Source organism: Aedes aegypti, chromosome 3 (assembly GCF_002204515.2).
Source record: "Aedes aegypti strain LVP_AGWG chromosome 3, AaegL5.0 Primary Assembly, whole genome shotgun sequence".
Classification (NCBI taxonomy): Eukaryota; Metazoa; Arthropoda; class Insecta; order Diptera; family Culicidae; genus Aedes; species Aedes aegypti.
The window spans coordinates 28,454,621-28,481,779 of NC_035109.1; the positions used below are offsets into that span (position 1 = coordinate 28,454,621).

The 27,159-nt window shown below is 34.6% G+C and overlaps 1 protein-coding gene across 1 annotated transcript in view; it reads right to left on the reverse strand.

Moving 5' to 3' along the window:
- LOC5566412 (2-hydroxyacylsphingosine 1-beta-galactosyltransferase) overlaps positions 1 to 27,159 on the reverse strand; it is a 331,598-nt gene that overhangs the window by 105,515 nt on the left and 198,924 nt on the right. Inside the window, exon 3 of the mRNA XM_021850614.1 lies at positions 19,673 to 19,875. Within this exon, the coding sequence (XP_021706306.1) occupies positions 19,673 to 19,809 (137 nt within the window). The 5' untranslated portion in view covers positions 19,810 to 19,875. The remainder of the gene's footprint in view (positions 1 to 19,672; positions 19,876 to 27,159) is intronic.

Below are 27,159 nucleotides of genomic sequence, written 5' to 3' on the forward strand. Positions count from 1 at the left end.
TTGGTGCTGTTCTCTCAGAAATCTTTCATAAGTTCGTGACGGTCTCAAGCCAGGAAATAGAAGATGCTAATGTTATCCAACGTCACTTTGGCGGTCGTATCTCGGAAACAACCTCTTACTTTTTTAGTTCAATCACGCCAAAGGCAGCAATTTTACCAAGGGGCGGTCCATTAATTACGTAAGGGTTTATGGGGGGCGGGGGGGTCTGAGATTTCTTACGTGCCATAAACATTATTTTTCATTTTCATACAAAAAATCTTACCATTGGGGGAGGGGGGGTTGAAAAACCCCGAAAAATGTCTTACGTAATAAATGGACAGCCCCCAAGAGGGTTGACTTGAGGAATGAGCTGCAGCGCTCAGGCAATCATCGATTAGTGACGCTTTGAGAAGAACTGCGTGAAATACTGGATCATAGCGGCCAAGCCTGCATATTGATGAGTATCAATGTACAAAGCCTAAATGCTCATGCAATGGATATTGCTACAGACCAAAGCACTGGACCGATTCTATCGATTATCACGATCGAAGCACCCGAGCTATCAAACATCTAATCTACTGGAGGAGTTTGGCGAAACCGGCCAGAAACCGATCACCCAACCAAGCAACACAAGGAAGCAACGACCAAACAAACAAATTCAATCATCAGGCATTATTCCTGGAACACCAAACACTGGTTCTCGAAACCACAGAACGACAAATGGTTCTTTTCAGGACTACCAAAATAAGTCCAAAAAGAGTTAACTTCTGAAAACTTCATCCGATCAATAACAACACAAAACTAGTACACTTACAAATTCATACACTTGACAAATCAAATTATTAATCATCGTAGTTCTACGTCAACCCCGCGGTAATGTAATAGACATTACCCACCCCAAATTTTTTTCTTGCTATCTTGTCTAGAGCTTCTTTTTGAAGTATATTTAATCGGTGGAGGCGGGGGCGGCAGATCTTTGCTGCAACACGGAACGGAAGCATCAAAGACCTGTTTCTTCGGGATTTGCAAATTTGCCCCACCTCCTTTGGAATTAGGCAAACTTCTGAGGGAAGATTTCAATACCTTACGGCGCAGTCCCGGAGAAGATGGAGACTTTCGTTTACCGGGAGCGTGTACCTCCGAAGAATCTCCCCCATCGGTTTCGTCGTCGTTCGCTTCATCGGAAGACAACTCTTGAAAAGAGTTACCAACTGGGATGGCTGATGAAGACTCTTTTGCGGACGGATTTAAAGATTTTACCATTTCCGCGTATGTCTTCTTGGAGCGCTTCACAATTGAGCGACTCTCATTTCGAATGCGTCTTTTATAAGCCGGGCATTTCTGCAGGTCATGAAGTTCCTCGCGACAGTAGCTACATTTTTCGGCTTCCTGTGTGCAAGCATCTTCCAAGTGAGCTTGGTTGCATTTGCCACAACGGGGCTTGTTGTCGCAATAGCTAGCACTGTGGCCAAGCTGCTTGCAGTTGGTACAATTGAATACCTTCGGCACGTAAAGACGCACTGGGTAAAAAGCACTGTCAATACAAACAAATTTCGGGAGGACGGAACCGGGGAAAGTCACTCGAAACGAGGCTGACGGCGAAAACACTTTCTTATTTCCTTCCATGGAAACTGATTGTAATTGTTTACAATCCAGTATAGCCACATCAGGAATGGACCGGTTCTCAAAGACGCCTTTGCCAGTCTTAATGTCTTCGCATGTTAGACTCGCGTCGATAATTTTCCCTTCCACCTCGACTTCTCGTGCCGGCACATAGACGCAATATTCCACAGTAAAAGCCTCATGCTGAGCAATTTCATTCGCTGCTTTGTAACTAGGTGCAGTTACACGCAGCTTGGATTCTTTCACTTGGTGAATAACGGTCCCAGGATATTTACGCGTCAGCTCCCGAGAAATCGAGAGCACGTTCAAAATCTTCTTTTTGCGCCGGAAATAGACAACCCAAGGCCCAGCCGAAGACGGTTGATAGAACCGCGTTCGAGCAACGAGATCTCTAGGAGGCGTATCGCCTCCATCCGATTCATCCATGCGGAAAAAAGCTTAACCGCAACCAAATGAAGAAAAAAAATAATAATAAAAATAACAAAAACAAAAAAAAAATATGTGTAAAAAAATTATTAATCAGTGGACTATTTTGTACACACCTCTCCTAAATGGGTAAATCAAATTCACAAAAAAAAAAAAAAAAGAAAAAAAAATTAACCAATCAGTGGGCTATTTTGTACCCAACTCCCCTATACGGGCAAAATTGCACCGGGAGAGAGACAGAGGAGAAGCGAAAAACAACCTTGAACTCAACACTGTTGTTCGGAGATGCGAAAGCAATTCAATAGATAATGTATACTTATCCGTTCTACAGCAGGAGAACGTCCACGCGCCGTAGGTAGTAGACCGACCGGGTCGGCCTTCTGCCTTGTTGTTGTTCTCGGTGCGGGAGAAAATCAATCACCGATAATTGATGATGGGCGATGATTTTATTGCGGTGGAACGATACTAGTTTCACTAGTTCGCTTCCTTCGCAAAGCGCAATCGTCTAAGCACTCACTTTGCACAAAACTGAAACTTGTTTAACTCACTAATTAAACCAAAAACCCACGCGGGCGGTGGGGAAAAAGGCCTAAATGAACTCTGCAAAAAGTGCCGTACGATGAGACCGGGATCCTGTCGACCGACTCGTTCAAGCGCTAAGCAAGGAACTTGTGTTCTTGACTAGTCGTGGGCAAAAATTAGCTGCCGTCATCTGCCGGTTCATGAGTTACCCAGGAATTTGTAAAACACTATTTTTGGACTGTTTTTACTAAAAGTATCATTAAATCTCAAAATTTTACTAGTAAATTTGGTTAAATTACTTTGTTATAGTTGAGCTTTGAAAACACGATGACAAAGCATTTATATCCATTTTTTATATGAAAAAATGGTCAAAATCGGTTTTTTGACTGGTTTTACTAAAGTGTCATACAGCGCCGCCCACATCAGTGATAGAGTGTAAGTGTCTTCAAAAAATGTCAAAAATGCCTCAATGAACAACTTTGCAGAAGAAAGTTTTTTTCTAGAACGCTTCTATCAAAAAATAAAACTGATCTAGATCAGTTTTCACTTATCTAGATAAAATATGAATGAGTCAAAATGTAGTACAAATTATTCCAAAATACTTTGTTGAAGACTCCAAACCTCTAGGATGCATATGAGTGGTTCCATTTGAATTCGAATGTCGGTTTACTTTTGTATTTTTTGATTTGGATGAAATTTTGCACATGCTTTCTTTATGTCCAAAATGCCTTTTTGCATCATCGGCTCGCCATTTCAACTCTAGCCTTACTTTTGAGAAGGGCCTAAGAAAAAAATCCTTAATAATTTTCAAAAAATTATAACTTAGAAACGGTTTGTCCGATCAGTTTGGTGCCTTCCGCAAAGTTTTAGGTTATTGTTGGGACTATCTGGAAAAAGATATACACTGTAAAAAAAAAGTTGTAATTTTTTATAATTCGAAAATAAAGCTTAAAAATCAATTTTCTAAAAAATCGTATTTTTGATTTTTTTTTATTTTTTTATATGTTAAAGTAGACAAAAAATGAAGTCTTTTGCACAGTGGGTCAAGATGGAGAAATCATGGACAAAAAAGTTAAGATTTTTTGAAAAGAGGTGAATTTCTGAAAATGGTCATAATAAACTTTTTAAATATTTTTCAACTCGATTTTATGAAAGAACGCAAAATTTACAACAATAAAGGTACACGGAAAAATCAGGCTAACTTTTACCGTTTTAAAGATACAGCGATTTTAATACAAAATTATGATATAATTTTCAATTTTCGGTCATTATAATATAATTTAGAAACGGTTTGTCCGATCAGTTTGGAGTCTTCCGCAAAAATTTAGGTTATTGTTGGGACTATCTGGAAAAAAAATATAAACTGTAAAAAAATGTTGTAATTTTTTATATATCGAAAATAAAGCTTAAAAATCAATTTTCTCAAAAATCGTGTTTTTGATTATTTTTTTATTTTTTATATGTTAAAGTAGACAAAAAATGAAGTCTTTTGCACAGTGGGTCAAGATGGAGAAATCATGGACAAAAAAGTTATGATTTAAAAAAAAAAGGTGAATTTGTTGAAAATGGTCATAATAAACTTTTCAAATGTTTCGGTAGCAATTAGCAAAATTTTCTCATATACCTATTTTGTAGAAAATTTTGCGTACTTTCATAAAATCGGGTCGAAAAGCATTCAAAAAGTTTATTTAGACCATATTGAAAAATCAACCTTTTTAAAAAAAAAATCATAACTTTTTTGTCCATGATTTCTCCATCTTGACCCACTGTGCAAAAGACTTCATTTTTTGTCTACTTTAACATATGAAAAAATAAAAAAAAAAACAAAAATCGTTTCTAAGTTATAATATTTTGAAAATTATTAAGGATTTTTTTCTTAGGCCCTTCTCAAAAGTAAGGCTAGAGTCAAAATGGCGAGCCGAAGATGCAAAAAGGCATTTTTGGGCATAAAGAAAGCATGTGCAAAATTTCATCCAAATCAAAAAATATAAAAATGAAATTTGGGAAAAAAAGTCGTCATTTTCTGTGGAACCGCTCATATCCACAGTACTAGAGGTTTTGGCCGTCGAAAACAGCGATTTGCCCCAGTGTGCGTCTGTGGGCTGCATAAGACTGAAGAGGCCCATACTTAAGACGGCGTTGGAGAGCAACTTTCAAGTATCTCTTAAAACTTGTAATCATGCCCTTATGACAGTTCTCAACACTTCAATAAACCTTCCAATAAAATATTTTGAAACCTTTCGATTATGAAATGATAGACCAAATACTGATCTCTATAATCTGCTGGTTTAGACGTAGCGTGTCCCTGTTCCATTTCAAATATCCCATGAAGCGATTCTTAATCCTATCAGCTTCACTTTCAATTATTTTCGAGGCTGACTGGAATCGTATGAAACATATATCGATAGTTATCTTGATGTTAACATTTCTTTACAAACAAAACTTGATATTGACAATGCTCTCGAAACTTTAACTGATTCCAAGAGGCATTGCAATACCAAAATGTGAAGTAAAGTTATAATCCGTGATTATAGACGACGATCTTAAACTCCTGATTTGTCTTAAAAACGTGAGGAAAAGGCTATTTGAACGTATGTAATCGTAATTTCTGTTCTTCCTCTTTCTGGTGTTACATCTCATCTGAGACAGAGAAATCTATCCATGCGTCTAACTTGATACTCGACCGGTGGGATTTGTACTCACGACTATGTGCATGGATTTTCTAAATAGCTGTGCATTGTTTTGCCCCTTTGTACTCATAGCAAACTTATTTCTACATTCGACTGACTGGTTCAATCCAGCCACATAAAACCCATTAGATTGCTATGCTATCATTAGTCCATTAAAACAAACCCGTTGGGCTTCAGCGGCGAAATCGGCGCCAACAACGCCCCATTAACAATGGGTGGACGTCGCACTCGCACGTTGACCCTTTCCGTTGCGGAAGGAAATTTGACCTCGCCAAGTCAACCACCCACTCATCCAGAGCCCATCCAATTATCATTGCGGTACAAACGTGCAAAACTCAAAGCCGAGCGAGCGCGATCATTGTACAATGGGCAACCAAAAATAAAGATGACATTTTTTTTTATTTTGATTATGTTAAAGTATACTCTTATAATCCTTGGCTGAAATTGTACTAGATTTTTAAATTAAATCATTATGCTGTCAAATTGACATGAGTCAAAAAACTAAAAACATATTTTTTTTTATATAAGGTATATAGGGTAGGTGTAACAGTTATGGACATAATGATTCCCTATTTCGCTATACATGATAATTTGATTATATTCAAATTTTTAATCATGCTGTGTGTTTCAGTAGTTTGATGTCAAATGAATCTTGATGTTAAAACATTCAAAAATCTGAAAGTTTTCGAGAAAAAAAAAACACATATGACCAAATAGGGAACCACTATAGCCATAACTGGTACACTTTCCCTGCTTAACGTTTTGGGCATGAAATATTTCATTTATGTTTGTTATGTATCATCTAATAACTCATAATTATAAAAATTGGTATTTAAAATATATTTATCCATTCTCTGCACATAATTTAATCGGACTCAAACGATTCATGTTTATTAATTAAATTTGATTGCATTTACAATCAAAATCACTTCCATAATTGTAAGGTTCTGAACCAAAACACCAAATAGCTCATTAAGATTACATATATCTTTAATGAAGGCAATACAAATAATTTTGACCAAACCTTATTTATTTTCGACCATAGTGCATTGTGCTAAACGCGTGCATGCATCATCTATGACAAATCAATTGAACCATATCGAACGCGGTCAGCTGATAGGCCAGTTGTAACTTCGTATCAATTATGATTTCCTCCCCCGTGGAGTTTTATGAACTCAACAATGACCACCAATGACTCGTGACAATCGTGAACCGAAACCGGTTCCGCGGGGGAAGAATAAACAGTTTAATTACGGTACTCGACCAAATGATGTTTCAAAATTGAACATAATGAGATCTTATCGCCTTGTTGGGGTTAGGAGTGGATGTGGTTTCGATTTTTTTTTCGTTTGATGTAGATTTGATTGCAATTGACCTCTTCCCTGGGGTGCGTGATCGGCCTTATCGTTTTTCCGTAACTGTATTTTGTGGGTTGAACCTGTTCTATAATTATAGTCTAATATGCAGTGGCGCGGGAAGTGGGTAGGACAGGTAGGACATGTCCTGCGCACAAAAATACCTGGGTAGGACAGTCAAAGGATTGTCCTACCCATGATTCAACACGAAGTAACATCATTTTTACAGCCAGCCGTAGATGTTCTTGGTAAAATTTCCATCAGCATTAATGGAAGTATTTCTTGAAGAATGACTGGATTACAGGGAGAACTATCAAGCAATTTTTAAAGAATCTTTAGAACAATTTATGGATTAACCCAAGACCGGTAGCATCGTATACGTATCTTAAACAAAGCTCGCTAGTGTAGTACTGCTGGCTATGGCTGATGATGCTCTTGATTTCTCAAGTCATTCTTAAGGAAGAAGCTGTTGACGATCTGTTGAGCAATTCCTACAGAACTCCCGAAGCACATTTCATAGAAATTCTCTACATTACCGCAAGACATTCTTGATGAATTATTAGAAAATGATAAGATTTTTCATTTTCCATGATTCATTAAAAATTGAGTATATTTTCATCTATTCTTCTTTCTGACGTTACATCCCAAATATGACAAATTCTTGTTCTCATCTGTTCTTAAACGCACTTCGGCAGTTATTAATCGAGAGCTTGTTTTGCCAATTAGCTAGTTTTGCATGTATCTATCGCATGAAAGGTACGAAGACTCTATGCCCAAAGAAGTCGAGAAAATGTCCTTTACGAAAAGATCCTCAACCGGCGGCATTCGAACCCACGAAACTCAGCGTGGTCTTGCAGAGTAGCCGCTTCGGCTACTTAGGTTCATAAAAAGATAGAATATTGTGGAGATATTTGTCGGAAACATTAGAAATGCTTGCAGAATTGTTGGAGGAATTCCAACGAAATATTAGATGGAGTTCCTGCACGTTGAACCATTTACCAATAAAATTTAGATTGTAAAGTAGAGTTACAATTATTGCCCGAAAGTTTCTAGATTTGGTGATATCCAATTTTCATTTCAATGAATCGCAAATCAAATTGAGTGGATATCATTATTCATCATTTCTTCCATTGACGACTAAGAATAGAAATAGAGAACAGAAACTTTAGAGACAACTTTCCTGAAATAAAAAGAGACCAAACATGAATCAAAAAGAGATCAGAAAGGGACTAATAAGAATCCAAGATAACAAAACAGAAACCTAATAGGAACCTGGAGATAAAATTGTTTCTAATCAGATATTTCTCTGATAATATTTGAAACATACTATTTCGGGAATTTCTCATGACATTACGCTAAGTATGACTACTCGTATTTCTGTATGAATTTCTACATTATTTGCTCCAGGAATTGATTCAAGTAGAAATATTTGCTCGAAGATTTCTCCAAGAGTTCATTTCGTGATTTTTATGGAATTTCTAAGGATCCTTAAATTTCGGTTTAGGAAATGAGGAAATCTACTAAAGAAAGCTACAGTAATTACCTCAGATGTTTCATCAAAACTTCCTCCAAAGATTGTTCAGATTTTTTTAAAGAAAGTAATCCAAGAATTTATTCAATGATTCAACCATCCAACTCCAAGATTCTCGTTAAGAACATTTGCAAGAATTCAAACAGTATTTTATCCAGGCATTTTCCACAAAGTTGTCGTTCAAAATTGCTTTATGATTCTTTCAGGAATTCTTTCATGAAAATTTTGAGAATTTTCTAAAACCTTAAAAAAAATCGGCTTTATTTCACGGGCGCCTCCAAGAAAATGTCATGATTTTTTTCGGATATAAATAGATTTTTTCTTATAACTTGGGATGAATTTCAAATATAAAACCCTAAATAATGTCTGATGAATCCTGATTGAGTTCTAGAGTGCCGTAATCCGGGGTATCATTGATCAGCGGGGTAACATTGATCGGAATGACTCATCTCGTAAAAAGTTCGTATCATCATTTATTGATGGAACATTTCCAAATCATGAATGGTGATTCTCTTTCTCATGTTCATGAGCTAATGAAAGTGAAGATTTTTGTGAAAATTGCGTTTAATTGATGCGTAAATTTGTCAACTTTTCGAAACAATTATTACAATGGGTAAGGATGACACTACTGAAGATTCATGTCTCACATAAGTTCTGCAAACGATATGAGCAAGGAAAATGCAATTCTTACTAAAAATGGCATTGCTGAAAACGATTCCGTTGTCAAAACTTTCATAAGTATGCTCAATTAGGCAACATTAACGAGTTACTGTAAAGAATATAGAATTTCCTTAAGAAATTGCCTACCTTTAGGCGTATTCCGTGGTTCGAGGTGTTCTTAATTTTAAAATAATTCAAAAACTAAATGACTTGTAAGCGTTTGGTCTTCATATTCGGCTTCGGGGGTCATGATTTAAGTAAGTAACGACATTTTCAACATTACCGAACGTTGTTTACTAGACAGTTTCACAAAAAAACAAAATGTCTGGGATTCAACCAGTCACCCCCTAGTCCTAGTTGAAATACTAAAACAAACTACCAGACAAATTTTCATCCAATTTGGAGAAGATTAGGAGGTGCCTCAAGTCAAATTTGTGTTTTTTGGCTATTTTTGACATTCAAAAAATTCTAACGAGAATTTGGAAAAACGAAAATCAAAATAAATACCACTAGTTGAACGTATTATTAGTACTTTACAACTTTTGAGAACACTGTTTGATTATTTTTTTTCGAGTGAAACCAATGTTTATTATATGCAGCAAAGAAAAAGGACTGAAGGCGCACTTTTGAACAATGAATCCTGATGAAATTTTTTGGCCTCAAGTCATTTGGTCCATGGCAAAAAACAACACTCTTAATGAACTCCCGTAATCAAACTCTGATCGTCAAGATCGGTAGTCGAGGAGCTTGACCTCGGGGCTATATCACATAGTAATTGCTTGGCATCAAATGCGAATGCTGTTTGAAACACGACTGCGTTGATGACATTTGATAGCTGTTTTCTTCAATCATCATCCATCATTGAAAAAGCAAAGCTACTATGTTCAATTTTGTAACATGTCAGCAATTGCGCCATTTGGCAGCAGCTCTAAATGCAGGGGAATGAGGAATGTCGTATTTCCGACGAGTTTTTACAATTTATCTGTAATTCAGATACAAAAATGATGTATTACAATAATGTTCAGAAATGACAAAGGAATGATACTACGATTGAACTTTTATGATTAGGCTTGAGGTTAAGAATCTCGTAGAACAAAAACTGTAGAGAAATGTATGTTTTACAGGTACTTTAATGAACAGAAATCAATTTTATGAGGTCAAAACCATCTCTAATCGGCAAACAGTGTTCTCAAAAGTTGTAAAGTACTAATAATATGTTCAACTAATGGTATTTATTTTGATTTTCGTTTTTCCAAATTCTCGTTAGAATTTTTTGAATGTCAAAAATAGCTAAAAAACACAAATTCGACTTGAGGCACCTCCTAATCTTCTCCAAATCGGATGAAAATTTGTCTGGTAGTTTGTTTTAGTATTGCAACTAGGACTAGGGGGTGACTGGTTGAATGCCAGAAATTTTGATTTTTGTGAAACTGTCTATTGTTTACATAGGTGATCAATGTTACCCCATATCAGCTAAATCAAAAAATCACTTAAAACATTTTTTTAAACATGCTTAAATCTTTCAAAAAAGAAAAAGCAGTTTATAGGCACGAGCTGTGGGTGGCAGTACTTGTTTTAAAAATATAAAATTTGCAACATTTACATTTTCAAACAAAATATTTAAGAAATATTAAAAAAAATGATCAATGTTACCCCTGATTACGGTAACCCTTGAATAACTCCCACAAGGTTAGTTGTAAGAACTTCTAGACTATCGAGGAAATCTTTGAGGAATTCCTAAGCAAATTGCTAGTTGCTATCCTACAGGAATTCCTTGAAAACTTTAGGATGGGTTTCCTAAAAAAAATGTATTGGACAGAGCGGAAGAATTTTTAAAATGATTACAGAAGTATTATCTGGTGTGAAATCCTAAATAAAGAAATTTTACGAAATATTCAGTAAAATTTTACATAAAAAAATATTCGGAAGGTATGTAGGATAAAACTTTGAATCACTACAGCAATTCCTCTGTGAATGTAGATGAGTTATTGTAGGAAATAAAACGAAAATGCCAAGAAAAATGCTTCAAAATCTTTGGAATGAACCTTTCTGGATTTTCTTGGAAAAAACTCTTGTAAACTCTCTCCTAAGGAAACAACTAGGACAATCCATAAAGGTGATAGTCGACAAATATCTGAACTGAGAAGCTATAACTGAGAATTACTTTCACCATAATCCATAAATTACTGAAGCATCAAAGTGTTTGAGGATTCCATGTAGTAAATTATTAAATAATTTTTCTAAGCATCTCTTGAAACACCGATGGATGATTTCCTTGCAGAATAAGTGAGGGAATCTGAAGAGGGATTTCTGGAGGAATCTCTGAAGAAGCCGTTTAAAATATGCCAAGGAGGGATCTCTAAAGAAGCTCTTTCTCGAAGAAGAGAAAAAATTCTAAAAAAAATGTGAAATAGATGCGTAATAGGCTCTGAAGTTTTTTTTTACTAGACCTGTTAAATTTAGCAGCAGGATTCACTGCAAGCAAAATAAGGAAAAAAGTGACTTCAGCTACCATTTTTATTAAAATACGGAATTTAAAGACCTACCGTCAAAAATGCATCAAAAAAGTCTCTTACAAGAGATCCGCTACCAGTTCAGCTGCAAGCTCTGTTAAGAAACCTTTTGAATCTTTATTGCAAAACTTGAAGAATACAAAGTAAAAAAAAAACAAATTCACTGCATTTTTATGTTTTCATAGGCAAATTATAGAACAATATCAGCTGTTGAGTCTCGCAGTTTGTTCTAGTTTTTGACAAGTCTGTCAAAAGTAAACTGGTTCGAAAAGGATCTAAATTTTTATGATATATGAAATCACTTATGAAATTGATCATATCAATAATCTTGAAGCTTTCTCAGTCTTGTGGTAATGACTGATATGAAAACAGTTCCGTAAAATTTTATGTCAAGGATTCCATAAATTTGAACATTTTCTGAACTTTCTTGGACATGAATATTTTGCTTACGTTTGTCCTACCCATGGTTTTGAATGTGGACGCGCCTCTGCTAATATGGATGATGTTTCAAACAGTTCCATGGTCTAACCAAATTGACTTTTACACGTAAATGTTGATAAGTGGTGGATCCGAACTACAGTCGACTCTCCACATCTCGATGTTCTACATCTCGATATCTCTCCCTATGTCGATGATTGCTTCGGTCCCTTCATTCTGCATACGATTTCTCTCTCCATATCTCGATATCCTCCTTATCTCGATATCTCCATATCTCGATATGTTCTGTTGATTGGTTGTTCCCAATTTTCTCTCCATATGTCGATATGAACATTATCACAGGTTACTAGACCAGATTTAAGCGATTCAGAACAATTTGGAAACTCGACATGAAGTTTGTTTGTTTATTATTTTCCTAGTAACGGAGTGATTTTCAATCTAGTGTTCTTTAAATAAATGTTCTTTGTCTCAATCTCTCCCTATCTCGATGGTCCCTTTGATATCGAGATGTGGAGAGGCGACTGTATTTGTCAAAAATTGAACTCTAATAGATGAGAACCATCGTTTTGCTCTAAAAACTTCAGAAAAGTGTATTATAAGAGAAAAGCTAGCTGGTTGAATGAAAGGTAGAGGAATTGGCAGAATTTTTGGCTGGTTATTAAATTGACAAAACTTTCTCATTTTTTTTATTTTCAGAAAAATATGCCAACTGTAAACATTTGTTAATAATATAAAAACAAGAGAAATAAATTACTTTCTGGAAGATTTTTTGAAAAATTGTGAAAACATCCCTCAACAATTGGAGGTTCAATATTTCCAAATTTCTTAAAAATAGTTTAAATCAGTCCCCACTGGAACTGGTAAGAATTGTACTTCGATCCAAATAAATAAGGGATGGGTCTTTCCGCTTACTCTCGAAGTGTACATTTGAGCAGATCTCATTTTATTGACCAATTACGGCACCGGCTATGTCCTTATAGTTGAGAAGGGAGGGAATGTTAGTGTGTAATGTTTGTTGCTTCATGAGACCGAGAATACCTCTGCATCTCTATAATCACCACAGGAGAGGTTCTTATTAGTGATGGAGGAAAACGATCTGGGAGTCACCTTTGCTGATGCGATCCTCGGATAAGAAGGAAAAATACGATTCTAACTAAAAACTAGATCTTTTGTCTTAAAGTGAAAAAATATTGTCGAACTATTCAAAGGTTACTATCAGTAATGATGACAGAGGGAAGGTATGTGTGTATTAAAATTATATAGGGGGATTAGGGACATACACAAATATACAAATTTTATCAAAATTTCATACACTGTATGAAATCTGTATTATATATGAACTGTTTGACGATATAAAAGTTTATGTTTTGTTTTGAAATAAGGATTTAAGTTTTTCTTAGTTTCAAACTGGCATATGAGCAAAGCCGTGGAAGAATCTGAGCAAAGTAACGAACTAAAAGAAGTTTTTTTTTTCCAAAAAAGCCAATAAAATTTTTATTATGATAAAAGAAGTTCTTTTTGGTGCGATTAAGGAAAAGCCCTATTTAATAGCAGAATGATTGAAATTTATTTACAAAAATGTATTCACTAAATGCCGCGCAAGTGTCCATTTTGCTCTGATACTTTTTACCAGTCTTGCTTTTAAATTTTCTATCTCGTTTTTATGAAATTTGATGACATTTTCGTCACCATGAGTGAATGCAGCACATCGTACTAATATCAAGTTTGAAAACTAATCGAAGGTAACAGGAAAGTATTGTCGTTTAATGGACATAAACTTAGCATTAGCTTGATGTATCTAGTATGCTCTTAATCCCCCTAAGACAGGAATAAGGGTTTACGTCAACACTTGTTGTGACGAATCATTAATATTTTGATAGAAAATTTCATGAACGTATAGTTTCCACGATTTCAATGTGTTATTATAGGCATGAAACAAGCTCACCAGTTGACAATACATGCTCGACTGAATGCATTCCGCATCTCGCACAACGCGAACCTAGGCTAGTGCAATGAAGTTTAGTCCATAGAAACTGAAAGGTAAAGCATTTTTCAATTATTTTGCTTAAATTTTTACAGCATACAATTATTTGGTTGGTGATGTCTTGTTTTGTTTCCTGATATTTTTGCACCACATAAGTTCTAAAAAAATCTTCTTCTATGTAATCGGTGTCGATTATGATCACTGGTCATGACGTTTCTTGGGGATCTGACACTTTCCATACAAAATTTTCTGGACCGTCATTTTGTTTTGGCCAATTTATTCGAAAAATAAAATTAAATTATATATGAGTTATACAATGACAGGATTTAGGAGCATGCGTTAAAAAATCGTACAAATCGGGTCCGCTGTTTCCAAGGATTCTGAAAATTAGAAAGCGATGGTTTTTGAAGTTTGAAGATCTTTATACGGTCAGAGTGGTACCCCAAATATAAATGTTCGACACTCAAAAACACTCGAACTAATTTGTTATACATTTTTACAACAGATTCTCATGGAAGTATGGTTTTGAAAAACGAATAATCGAATGTGAGAAAAATTATGTTGCCTGAGATATTAACGTGGGTATTGTCCTAGGAAAGCACGTGACAGCTCAAGTACGACTGCCCAGTTGTTTTTCAGTCAGTGTTACGATATAAAGATCAGTGCTACCAGTATCCTGTAAATCTTGTGAACAAATTCATATATCAAGGCTCAAAATTTGGTTGTTTCTTGCACGCTTCATTCATTTAGTGCCATAGTGGATGCCAACATTATTAAAAAATCAGTTTTATATTCAAAACCTGCGATATTTGTAGAGAAAATTGACACAATTTTCATTATTGTCTTCTCTCTCTTAGATTTTTTTTTTCAATTCTAGCATCATAGGAGCACTTGCGGTAAACTTAACATCTAGTATAAATAGATTTGGAACAAAAAGATTTCATGAAAAATTTGCAAACTTTTGATTGAAACTATAATTTATAAACTAGCAACACTGCCGGGCTGTAATCCAACTCAACGATGTAATAGTAGGATTTGCCAAAACGACCAATGAAAGTGGTCTTTTTTGGCAGGCAATTGATTTCAATTTCGTACTTTGACTTGACACGTCTTGTCTTAGGTATTGTCCAGAGGCCGCAAAGAGTCGATCCTTAAGGAAATTCGGAATACATCCGGAGCCAGATGGCCAATGATAAAAATCAATACAAATTCTTCGTTTTCGGAGAACTTGCGCAAAATGGTGCAACAATAAAATTAAAAAGAAAAATAATAAAAAGGGATTTATTTTTTGTGATAAAAAATTTGTTGTCAGAAGAAAAGTTTAGTTATAGTTTTTGACGGAAGTAAGTCTAGGAATCTTGTAAATATAGAAATCTTGTAACCTAAATTCCTGAATGAATTCTTAGGGTATTCTTGCAGTGATTCGGGAAGAAATTTTTGGAGAAGCCTATTTATGGAAGTATCTCTTGGAGTAATTCATGAAGGCATATTTGCAAATGCCATTCAGAAATCCTGGAAAAATTTGAAGCATTTCCTCCAATAAATCACAGTGGAAGTTTCATAAAATATTGATGAAATTTGTTGGAAAAATACATAGAGAAATTCGGAGAAAAATCAGTGAAGGAATTATTGAAGAAATTATTGGAGAATTTCTCGAACCAAATTCTTAAGGAAAACTAGAAATTAATATCTTGGAAAAAGTTTCTAAATATAAACCTGTTCGAATTCATGGAGAAACTTTTTGATTTATAATAAGAAAGTTTCAATTAATTTGTAATAATCTCCAAAGGAAATCTTGAAATTCATCAAAGACCCCGTAGCGAAATTACTGATGAAATACCTGCAAAGGTTCTCAGAGGAATCCCTGGAGATAGATTTTGAAAAACTTATTGTTTTAAAAAAATTTTGGTGAAACTTTTGTAATCAATTATGATGATATTCTTGGAAGTATTAGAAGAGAAACTACTGAAAAAAATCTGCAAAATTTTTGGTGTATTGATTTAAATTGCCAAACACTAACAAGTATTTCCGTAAAAATCCCTGGAGCAACACATGAATGAATTATCTGGTACCGGACACCTAAGCCTAGGTTTATGCAATCTTTTACCCATCACTGATCACTGAAAAAATTGTTAATATTGATATGAATTTCTATATTGTATTTTGCTGATATGGGTCATTAGGCCGAGTGTTCTAGGTCGAAAATCGTTAAGCCGAAGTACGTTAGGTCGAATAGGTCATTAAGCCGAACATGACATTAGGCCGAATGGATTGTGCTAATTTTCACCGAACACTAGTTCCCCGAATGCCACTTCCCCAAAATTTGATGCAGTTCAAAAAAGGCTCAGAATAGTTCTCAGTGAAAGCGTAGTTTACTAGTTAGAACGACAACCAATCGAAAGAAGTTGATATATTGCCATTATTGACTAAATACGGCGAATCTTGCTAGAACCGCAAATTAAACAAAGTAGGTTCGTGTACCACCCTGGAATGTATGAAGTTACTGAATTTCTGACTACCGAAAACTTTTAGAGGAAATGGGATATTCGAATTCGGCGAAACGGGGTATTCAGGAAACTGGCATTCGGGGGAACTGGCATTCGTGGAAATTCGGGGAATTGACATTCTGGAAAAAGTAGCACATTCAGCCAAATGAGTTGAAAACTAAGAAAGAAAACTATTATTAAAGAAGGAAAACTTTCTGGTTTCGGTAAAGTTTCGAAAGTTTCGGCCTAATGATCCATTCTGCTTAACGAACTAGTCTCCAATACCAGACACAATCTTGAAATGTCTTCAAGTTATTAAATTTGTGCATCATTGGAAGTTTTCGTTTGAGGAATATTGATAAGCTGGCAATTCAAACTATATTGAACATTGATTTGGATTATTTGAGTTACCAGCGTGAAAATAGCGATGATATCCTGCTAAAACTCTCTTTGTTGAAAACTAGGTGACAGGAAAGGCAAGACTAAAGTTAACTTCTTTTTCAGTTATTAAGTAAGATAATGAAAAAGACCAAACATAACGAACACTTCTACGTATATTCAAACCCTCTGCGCTGAATCTCAACAAAGAGGATCAAGAGAGTAGATTTGGGTATTGTACCTTTTAGTTTCACTCTAATTAATTTAGATAGTAGAGTGTATTTAGTTCCCATTGACCGGCAGCCTAGCTGATAATTTGAAACAGATATAAGGACTTGATACAGTTCCTCTTATTAATCGTGCAGAAATTCTTCCACGAATTACTCTAGGGATTATTGTAGAGATTTTTTTCAGAATTTGATTTTAGTTTTTCCTACCGGTAGTTATTCAAGCATACACGAAATCCTATAAAACCGATAAATAAAACCGGAATCTGAATCCGGAAACTTTCCGTTCTTAACCACGTATGTAATCCCGTTCATAAAGGAACAAACTCACCAAATGCTCCTGGAAGATAACGCCGTGTGGAACATACTTCTCCGACAATCATCACTTCGCACTTTTTCTTCAATCTTATTAATGCACAGTGCTTTTTGACACCTAAAGTCAATCTCCCGGAATCGCACTTAAAAGATGTTCCGATCAAACAAATAGTTCGTAAATCACAAAATAAAATCTTCCGGAAAAAATGTGCTGTCACAATACGGACCGTTTATCATTTTTCTAAAGATATCCTCAAAATATTCTTAGACATTACTCCTGGCAATTTTTCTTGGACTCTTCCATAAAGTTTCCATTAAATATATCAAGCAAATTTCCATACAACTGTCAGAAATTAGTTTAATAATTTCTTTGAGTATTATAAAAAATCTGAAAATCTGGAATACTGTAATTTTAATCAGAAATTTCTACATAAATTTTGCCAAGAATACTCCGAAAATAAATAGAAGGCTTTGCTATGGAAAACAAAAAGCAACATTCTGAAAACTTCTTTCGAGTTCATAAATAAATGATAATCAACCTTGAAGAAGGCATCAGATGATGTCCTGAAAAAAAAGACTGAAACTATTCCTACTCCATGTATCTTTGAAAGATTCCCTATTTGAAAATTTTGAGAAAAAATGATCATACTCTTTACTAGGAAAACAACAAGGTTTTTTCCTGGACAAATCATTGCAATTGAGGTACTTTTGGTTGAATTATTTAATTATTTTTTTCCGAGGGAACACATAAGTGTACTTCAGGGAGAACTATTACATTTAATTTTTGGAAAAATCTCTGTTGGAGTTCCAAAGAATTTCCTGAAAACAATTCTGTAGGAATCATCACAGATTCATTCTAAGTAATACTTGAATAAATTCCTAGAATCATCCGGGAAAGATGGCTCGAAAGTTCCTACAAAAATCCTGGTGGAATTCTGTATTTGCTTTGAAGTAGCAGAAAAGTTGTTTTGTCTGGGGGAAATCTGCCCAAAAGAATTCAAAAATTATTAAAGGCAAATTACTTTAAATAATCCTTTAAGCAATTTGCTAGGGAATCATTCCTAAAGCAATGCAATGCTTGAGATATTCCAATTGAAATTCTTTATCAAATCCTTGAAAATTTCCTGCATCAATTCGTGTACGAATCCTCCGATAATATTAGCAGTTTCGGGGGAATTTTTCAGAATGATAACAAAGAATTGAGTTTGATGTGAATTACGGAGTTGTTCATGAATATCAAGAGAATGATCAGGAGTAATTAAAAAAAAAAGGATTTAAGGAAAAAACAGTACGAATTTAACAAGGAATAAAAGACAGAAAAACTCTGATTCCTAGAAATAAATAATTCCTAACCCTGGATTTATCTTCTGGCTGAACTCGAGTGGAAATGTATGAGCAGGTTCTAATGAAATGAGGAAGAATTCCCGAAACGTCCCACAACAATGCATGTAGATACCTCTTGTGTTTTGAAGAAAGTTCTGGTTGCATTATTAAGATACATTCCCAAAATATACCTTGAGATATTACTGACGACTCATTGGATAAATTCGAGGTACTACGAGGAACGATTTCTGGATGTAACTATTGATGGAATCCTTGAAGAATCGATAGCAAAACATCTAGAAGAATCCCAGGATGAATTTCTGAGAAACACGTGGAACTGTCTCTTGTTGAATTCTTTGACGTATTCTTCGAAGAATTCCTGAATGGATGCTCTTTAAAATAACTTGAAAAATCCTTGTTTCATAATAGATTTTTGACGGATTACTCTCAAGATATACGGTCTGTGAATAAAATCTTCGAATGATTTCTGGTAAAATTGTGTACAGAAGACTAATTTTTTACTGAGGTAAAAAAAAAAATGCAGAAAAGTATAGACCAATACCTTAACGAGTTCTTTCCGTCATTTTTGTAAGGAATGCTTCTTGAATCATTCTAGAAAACCTCCTATCAGAAAATCTGACTCTAACTCATAGAAAAATTCCATAAGAAATTTTTGAAATATTTACTAAATAATGACCCAGAAGAATTCTTAGAATGATTCTTAAGGAAATTTATGAAGAAATCACTGAATATGAAATTTGTAACGATGCGGCATTTAAGGGGAATCTCTGAAGCAGCTCATGAAAAATATAGAAATTTTCAAAGGAAACTTTTAAGCAATCATTTCAAGAAGCCATCGAGGTGTTCTTGAAGAAATCCTTGTAGGTATTCCAGTATGTTTCTTTGAAGAAAATCTAGCAAGCATCCTTGGTAAGATTCTCGACGGAATCCTGCAAGGAATTCCTGGTAGAAGCTTTGTAATTTTCCGATGCTGATCGGCATACGGTAAATGCAATAAAACAATAGAAATTAAAAAAAATCCTTATGAAACAAAATTAACTCATTAAGCAGAACCTCTACGCCACGTTCCATAGTTTTCTCTCGAAGAGTAATATAACGAAGAAGGCACATGCTATTTAATATGGGAAATCTAGTAGCAATGTCACAAGAAGGTGAACTGTAACGAACAACATCTGCCCAAGCGATAATCCGTCCAACTTACCTCGGTATCAGGCCTTTGGCCAGCTCCCAGAATGGAATCTTGTGCGACTTTGTGCCACCCATCGTGATCATTAGGATGTCGGCGGCCGAACAAAGCGACGACAATGTCACCAGGGTCCAAAGCGACACTATCCGCATGGTTGCTCACTGCTCTTCTTGACTCCACCAGGAAACGGGAATGGGACGTTATCCGATCCGGCTTATCTGCGAAAGAAAGAATGCAAAAAAAAGACGGTAGTAATTAACGGTGGATGCTGTGGCAGATAAGTGATAAGTCAATTACTCAATGTTGGAAAAGTGCATATGATTTGTAGATATCTGAAAACAAAGTACGATAGAAGTTTGATTATGCACAATTCAATTTCAAACTGAGTCATTACAATTGCAATGAATTCAACACAATTTACCCAACGGGTGCCTTCACAAAAGGACACGATTCTGTCGAAGCTTTAAAAAGGAAGTAAAAATAAAAAAGCATATCAGCACTGTCCAATGCTGGTGGTTCCATTTGGTATCATGGTGCAGAAGCTTCTAAGAAAAACCCGGAAACGTGATCATTCTTTCTTGCTAACTTCGTTTTGCCAGTATTGTGCATTGCACCGAAAACTGGATTCCTGTGCGGGGAATCGCAGAGCGCATTTGAACGACACTTACCTTATTTCCATTGGACTCTGAATCGCGTCCATAAAAACTATGACTCAAATTTGGCGCTTCCGTATCGAAACATCTGCTGGTGATAGTTCCATCAAACGTGAACACTTTGTTGCCACGATGGTTCTTTTTGGAAGTAAGAGAAGCTGCTATCTGGACAGCGTTGCAATCTTGACCCGAATAACCCTTTTCCATCCTGCTGACCCACTGCAACCTGCAACTGCGTGGACAATAGTGGAGCACTATTTGAAAAAGTTTTCCCCGTCCAGTCTTCAGAGTGGTAGCAGTAGTTTAGGAACCACGCAATTACACTGACGTAGTTAGGTGTCAGTGTGGAAAAATTCTCCGAAGAGATTACCAGTATTCATTCAGAAATTTTTGGGATGATTTCTAGAAGAACCCGTACAAGAATTTCCTTAATCTGACATTACCGTTTCTACCGGGATTGAGGCTGCTTCTCAACTTTTTATTTGAGTAGTTCTAAAATTGTTTACTGACATATTGTCTTCGACAATTATCCAATTTTGCATTTCACAATGTCAGCCAATAAAAAGCACAACAATACTATAGTCCTGGTAAATCAAATGCAAATTCTAACAAAATAGATGCTTAAATCAGCTACACATACACATGGTCTTACTGAAAAGCTGCACGTTTACCGCTGCGATTAAGGACTGTTCATTTAAGTAAGTGGACACCTAAATATTAACATTTTGGTGTGAAAATTCCATAAAAACAAATAAAATTTTGTTTCAGTGTGTACCCAAGTGTTTATTTTGACAGCAGACAAAAGTTGACATAAAAAAAAATATAAATTCCAAGCGATGGGTCGAATTGACATGGCGACTCGCAATTTTTTTTCTGCACAAATGGTGTACAGAAAAACTGTCGTTCCGAGATTTGGCTAAAATCGCGAAGTGTCCAAATTGAATTTTTTCAACGCTTTGGCCAAAACAGATATTCCTGACGACGTACAATACATCCCAACAGAAATATTTGGGAAAAATGATTTGGTATGGCAAGCAATTTGCTCCTGCAGTATGAAAATACTACATATTTCACGACGGGTTCAATCAACAGCGAAAATTACAGAACTGAATGCATTTAAAAATTGCTTCTGCCCATCTACTGAAAGCATACCATGCCTCAATTGTTTTTGCCAGACTTAGCATCGGCTCACTATGCTTCAGCTACTTTGGAGATGCTCAAGAAGGAAAAAGTCGAATTTGTAGAAAAATGATCGAATCCATCAAATTGCTCAGAACTACGCCCCATTGAAACATATGGGGCAATAATCAAACGACATCTTAAGAAGGATGGAAGAGAAGCAAGCTCCATCGATTTTTTCAAGAAAATGTGGTCACAACGAACAGCAGCACAACGAAAAGTTCCGAAAAAAGTTGTGCAGAACCTTATGGGAGGTATAATGAGAAAAGTAAGAGCATTCTCCAGCAATGCTCAATAAATGTTCAAATTTATGTGAATTTGGTCGAAATTACGTTGATTTCCATGTATTTTAGGTAAACTCATGAATTTGTGCGAAAATAAACAGTTTACTGTAAAAAACACGTGTCCACTTTCTTAAATGAACAGGCCTTATGATATTAGTTTTTCAGCATTTTGTTTTTTAAGAGTAGTTTCAAGAGAGACTTTTCTAAGGTGAGCTGCTTCACGCGCATTCAATATATCACCCTTGATATTTGTTCATAAATGTTTCCATGAATGTGTGGTACTTCTTCAATAGAAAACCACACCAAGATAACACCAACACCAACCACACCACAAATTTTTTACAGGAAATACTCTGATTCTGTAATGAAATTTCGGTACGAATCCATCCATCCAAGAGATTTTTCCATAAATTTCTGTAACTAAAGGGTTTTTTATGTGTACTTAAACTTTTCTTTAGAGAATGTTTCTTCAGATTGTGGGTGAACGACGGAATGCGTATCAATTGGGTCCGGTTCGCGTTGTGCGAGTGAAAAGAATGAAAGGTGGGTCGGTAGTGTTTGATTTGTTAAAACGTTTAAAAGATTTATGTATACGAAAAGAGTATAAGTTCATAGTATTTCAAATTATACATTTATAGTTTACCAAAGCGAACCCTATCCCATATCCAAACTTCCAGTGTTTTCTTGTGGAAGTGCAGAGGACTCAACGGCTTCGTTAAAATAAGAAGCACGTCAACATTCCCTTCCTTTCGAACGCAATGTAACAGTAAGCGCTGGAGTAATACACACCATTGTGGTAAAATAATCCTCTTTGCTTTTCAGGATGTTTGCGAAGTAGTTGGGAACAATTTTTTAGCAGGAACTGATAGCAAGAACTCCCAACATACAATTCGTCAAGAAATACTCCACTAAAGTGTCTTAATTTTCCCAAAATATTCAAAGAATCACTAGAAAGTCGTTTCACCGCGGGGGTGCACATTACCCAAAATACCTTTATTATAAAAATGTACGTAGAGGTCATGTTTGTGAACAATCTTTTATAATGTTTAGCTTTTGCGTACTGTATAGGCTTCTTGTACATTTTGCCTATAAAAGAAGCACGAACTTCAGAATAAGATTCTCAGTTCTATACCACAATTCGAGTACATTTATTTATTTATTTATTTATTTTAACAAAAAATTTTGAAAGAGGGAAAAACCCCTTTGAGTGATTTCTTTTTTGAAATCTTTCTCAAAGAGGCACAAAACCTCTTTATCTTTTCAAGAAACGTTACAAATCAAACTTAAAACTAGAGGCTCACACGGCAACAGACCATAACAGAGCCATAATCGTGGAATATGAACATCAATCCGATATTAAGTGAAGAGTATCATCAAAAGTCGGCGAGGGAGAGGGTCCATCAGAATCGAATCATTCTTGACATCTGAAAATAAATGTATAAAAAACAACAACAAGTATCAAACAAAATATGAGATCTCTTTTAGAAACTCAAATAAAATTTTCAATACGGGATAGCATTTAGTACCAAGTATGTCACGAACAGATATGGGAATAGGATGATTCAAATTTATTACGCTGTTGATTAATTTTTTCCTCGGTGAAATGAATTTGCGACATTGAAATACAATATGATCAATATCCTCATAAGATTCTCCACAATCGCATAGATTAGAATCTTTGATGTTGATTCGATACAAATGGCTGTTACAAATATAATGATTTGACATCAACCTTGAAAAAGAGCAAATGAAATTTCTACTTGCTGATATATTTTTGAACCATGGATAATTACTAACTTTTGGGCAAATAGAATGACACCATCGCCCTTTATCGCTAGAGTTCCAACAAATTTGCCAATCCAAAAGAGATTTTACTTTCAGTTTTGGATAATATTCAAATGGTAATATGTGACGATTGTAGGTTATTCCCCGATGAACGCCAAATTTAGCTAATGAATCCGCCTGTTCATTTCCATAAATCTTACAATGAGCAGGAACCCATACAAATTTAATAATAAATCCCTTAGAACTAAGATCAAATAACAATGTTTTCATCATAAATATAATATGATGAGTTTTTAAAATTGAAATTTATCGTATCCAATGCCTGTAGACAGCTTAAACTATCAGAACAAATGAAATAAATATTTGGTGTACAATCTTTGATCAAGTTGCACGCAAAAAATAGAGCAACCAGTTCTGCCGAAAAAATGGAACAAGGAGATTGTAATTTAAAAAAATGACCCGACAATAAATTGTATACACCAAATCCCGCAACATCTTGAATCAAAGAACCATCCGTATAATAAATTTGCGCAGGTGTGACTTCAATAAATTTACGCTCAAATAAAAAATTCGCAAAATGAGAATGTAGAATTTTTGGAACTTGTTTCAATTCATGCAACAAGGTGAAGTCAATGATAGGTTGGTATGAGTGAATTGTAATTTTTGAATTATAAAAAGCATTTAAAGGAATTGTTTCAATTTGTTCATTAGAGCAATGAATGAAGGAATCTAATATTCTGCTCGAAGGATTAATTTCAAATAACGATTTCAAAATATTGATAATAGGATGATTGTTTGAGAAACAATTCATCACAAATTTGCAATTTAATTCTTGAAAGCGAATCTTAAGTGGCACTACTCCGGCAAGAACTTCAATTGATTGAGTATGTGTTGAATTCATAAGCTTTAAACAAATTCTCAAGCAACGAAGTTGTATTTTTTCAAGTTTGACAAAATATGTTTGTACAGCACTACCAAATGAAAAACAACCATATTCCATAACTGAACGAATAGTCGTTTTATAAAGTGTTATTAAATCAGAAGGATTCGCTCCCCACCAAGTACCTGTAATTGTACGAAGAAAATTAATTCTTTTGGCACAAACTTTTTGGATAAATGTAATGTGAGTGTTCCAATTTAATTTATAATCAAACCATATGCCAAGATATTTGTATATATCAACTTTTTCAATTTCAAGGCCATTAAGATATAAGTTTATAATTGTAGAAGAATGTTTTCTTGAGAAAACAATATATTTCGTTTTTTGAACTGAGAAAGAAAAACCATTTTCATGAGCCCACATATCAATATTATCTAAAGCACATTGCATAAAATGTCTTATGATCTCTCTGTTTTTGCCACTGATTGAAATAACATTATTATCAGCAAATTGTAATAAATAACATCCATTAGGAATAATGGAAGCAATGTCACTTGTAAATAAATTGTACAAGAAAGGACTTAGACAAGATCCCTGTGGAAGACCAAAATAACTATAACGAATTTGTTTGGACATTCCATCATGATAAAATTTCATAATTTTGAAAGAAAATAAATTACATAAAAAATTTGAAATCAAGTTTGGAATTTTCAAATTATGCATTTTATTATACAATAAATCAATTAAAACAGAATCATAAGCTCCAGAAACATCAAGGAAAGTTGAAATAACATCCTGTTTTTTATTGAATGAAAGTTGAATTTGTGAAGTCAAAAGCGCAATACAGTCACGGGTGCCACGACCTCTTCTAAATCCAAATTGAGAAGATGAAAAAATATTGTTGTCCTCAGCCCACAATTCAAGGCGATTCAAAATCATACGTTCTAATAATTTACGCAAACATGACAATAAACTGATAGGTCTTCTACTATCAGCGAATGAGGGATCTTTACCAGGCTTGACAATACTAATAACTTTGATGAAACGCCATTCAAGAGGGATAATATTTTGACATAAGAAGGAGTTATAAATCGAAAGTAAATGCATTTTTGCTTCCTCTGGTAAATTCTTGAGAACAATGAATTTAATGTTGTCAATACCCGGAGTAGTATTTTTGGTTATTGATAAAGCCATGTTTAATTCGGCCAATGAAAATGGATCACAAAGTTCAGGATAATAATTGAATGATGTTGTTTTAAAATTAATGAACGGAGGAACGAAATCAGGACATATTTTTGTCGAAAAATCATCAATCCATTTGTCCGAATATTCTAAAATAGGAGGAATAGAAGAATTATAATTTCTTAAATTACGTGCTACGGACCACAAAGTGGATAGCGAAGTTTCACTGTCTAAATTTTCAACAAAATTTTTCCAATAATTTCTCTTTTTGAATTTAGTAAGCCTTATGAATTGAGCTTCAGCTTTACAATATAAAAAATAATGATTTCTGGAGCCAGATCTGCGAAATAATTTAAAGGCTTCTGATTTGTTTATTAATGAAACGGAACACTCATGATCCCACCAAAAAGATGGCCGATTTTTTCTAACAGTACCGTTAGTTAATTTATTATATTGAGATTTTTGCAAACAATCAATTAACAATTTTGAAAAATTGTCGTAATTGTCAACTGGAGAATCTGAATTTATAACATTAATCAATGAAATAGAAATCAGGTCTGAAAATTTCACCCAATTAACATTTTTACAAAGATCAGGAGCACATGGTTCATTAAAAATTTCATTTTGTTCAGAAGTATGTATATCAATTAAAATAGGTAGATGATCACTACCATTTGGATCATCAATGGTTTTCCAAGAGGATTGCATTGATAAATTATTTGAACACAAAGATAAATCAATACATGAATGATTACTTGGAGGTACAGCAATCCTTGTAATCGATCCATCATTGAGAATATTTAAATTTAAATCATCAATCAAATCCATAATCAAAGAACCTCTACCATCAGTCTTTTCACTACCCCAGGCAAAATTATGTGCATTGAAATCTCCTAAAATATAAAACGGAGCAGGAACTTCATTTAAAACACTTTTAATTTGTGACAAAGAAAAACTTGCATTTGGAGGAATATAAAAACAAATAATTGAAAACTCAAATCTACCCTTTTTGATAGAAACTGCAACATATTCTAGCTGCGTTTGAATAGAAATATCCAAATATTTGAATTCAATATTATCACGAATTCCAATTAAAACACCTCCAAATGATGAATCTCTATCTTTCCGAATTACATTGAATTTTGGAATACGAAAAAAATTAGCTGTTCCTAACCAAGTTTCATTTAAACAGAACACATCTACATCAAAATTGGTTAGTAATACTTTCAATCTATCAATTTTAGGAACAATACTTCGACAATTCCATTGTAAAATATGCAATTTATTGGAATTGATCGAAGCCATTAAAACGAGAATAGAGAAGAAAAGAGGGGTACAAACGAATTCAATTTATCTAAAAGGGTAGCCAGAAATAAATTTAATGATTTTTTTCCAAAAATCACTTAATCCCAAAAATTCTACAATTTCTTCTAAAATTTTCAAAATTGAATTATGAGAATTTTCATTTTCTTTATCACTAGTAGTATTGTTGGATTTTTGATTGTTTCTGTTGGATGTTTGTTCAGCGTCAATTCTTTG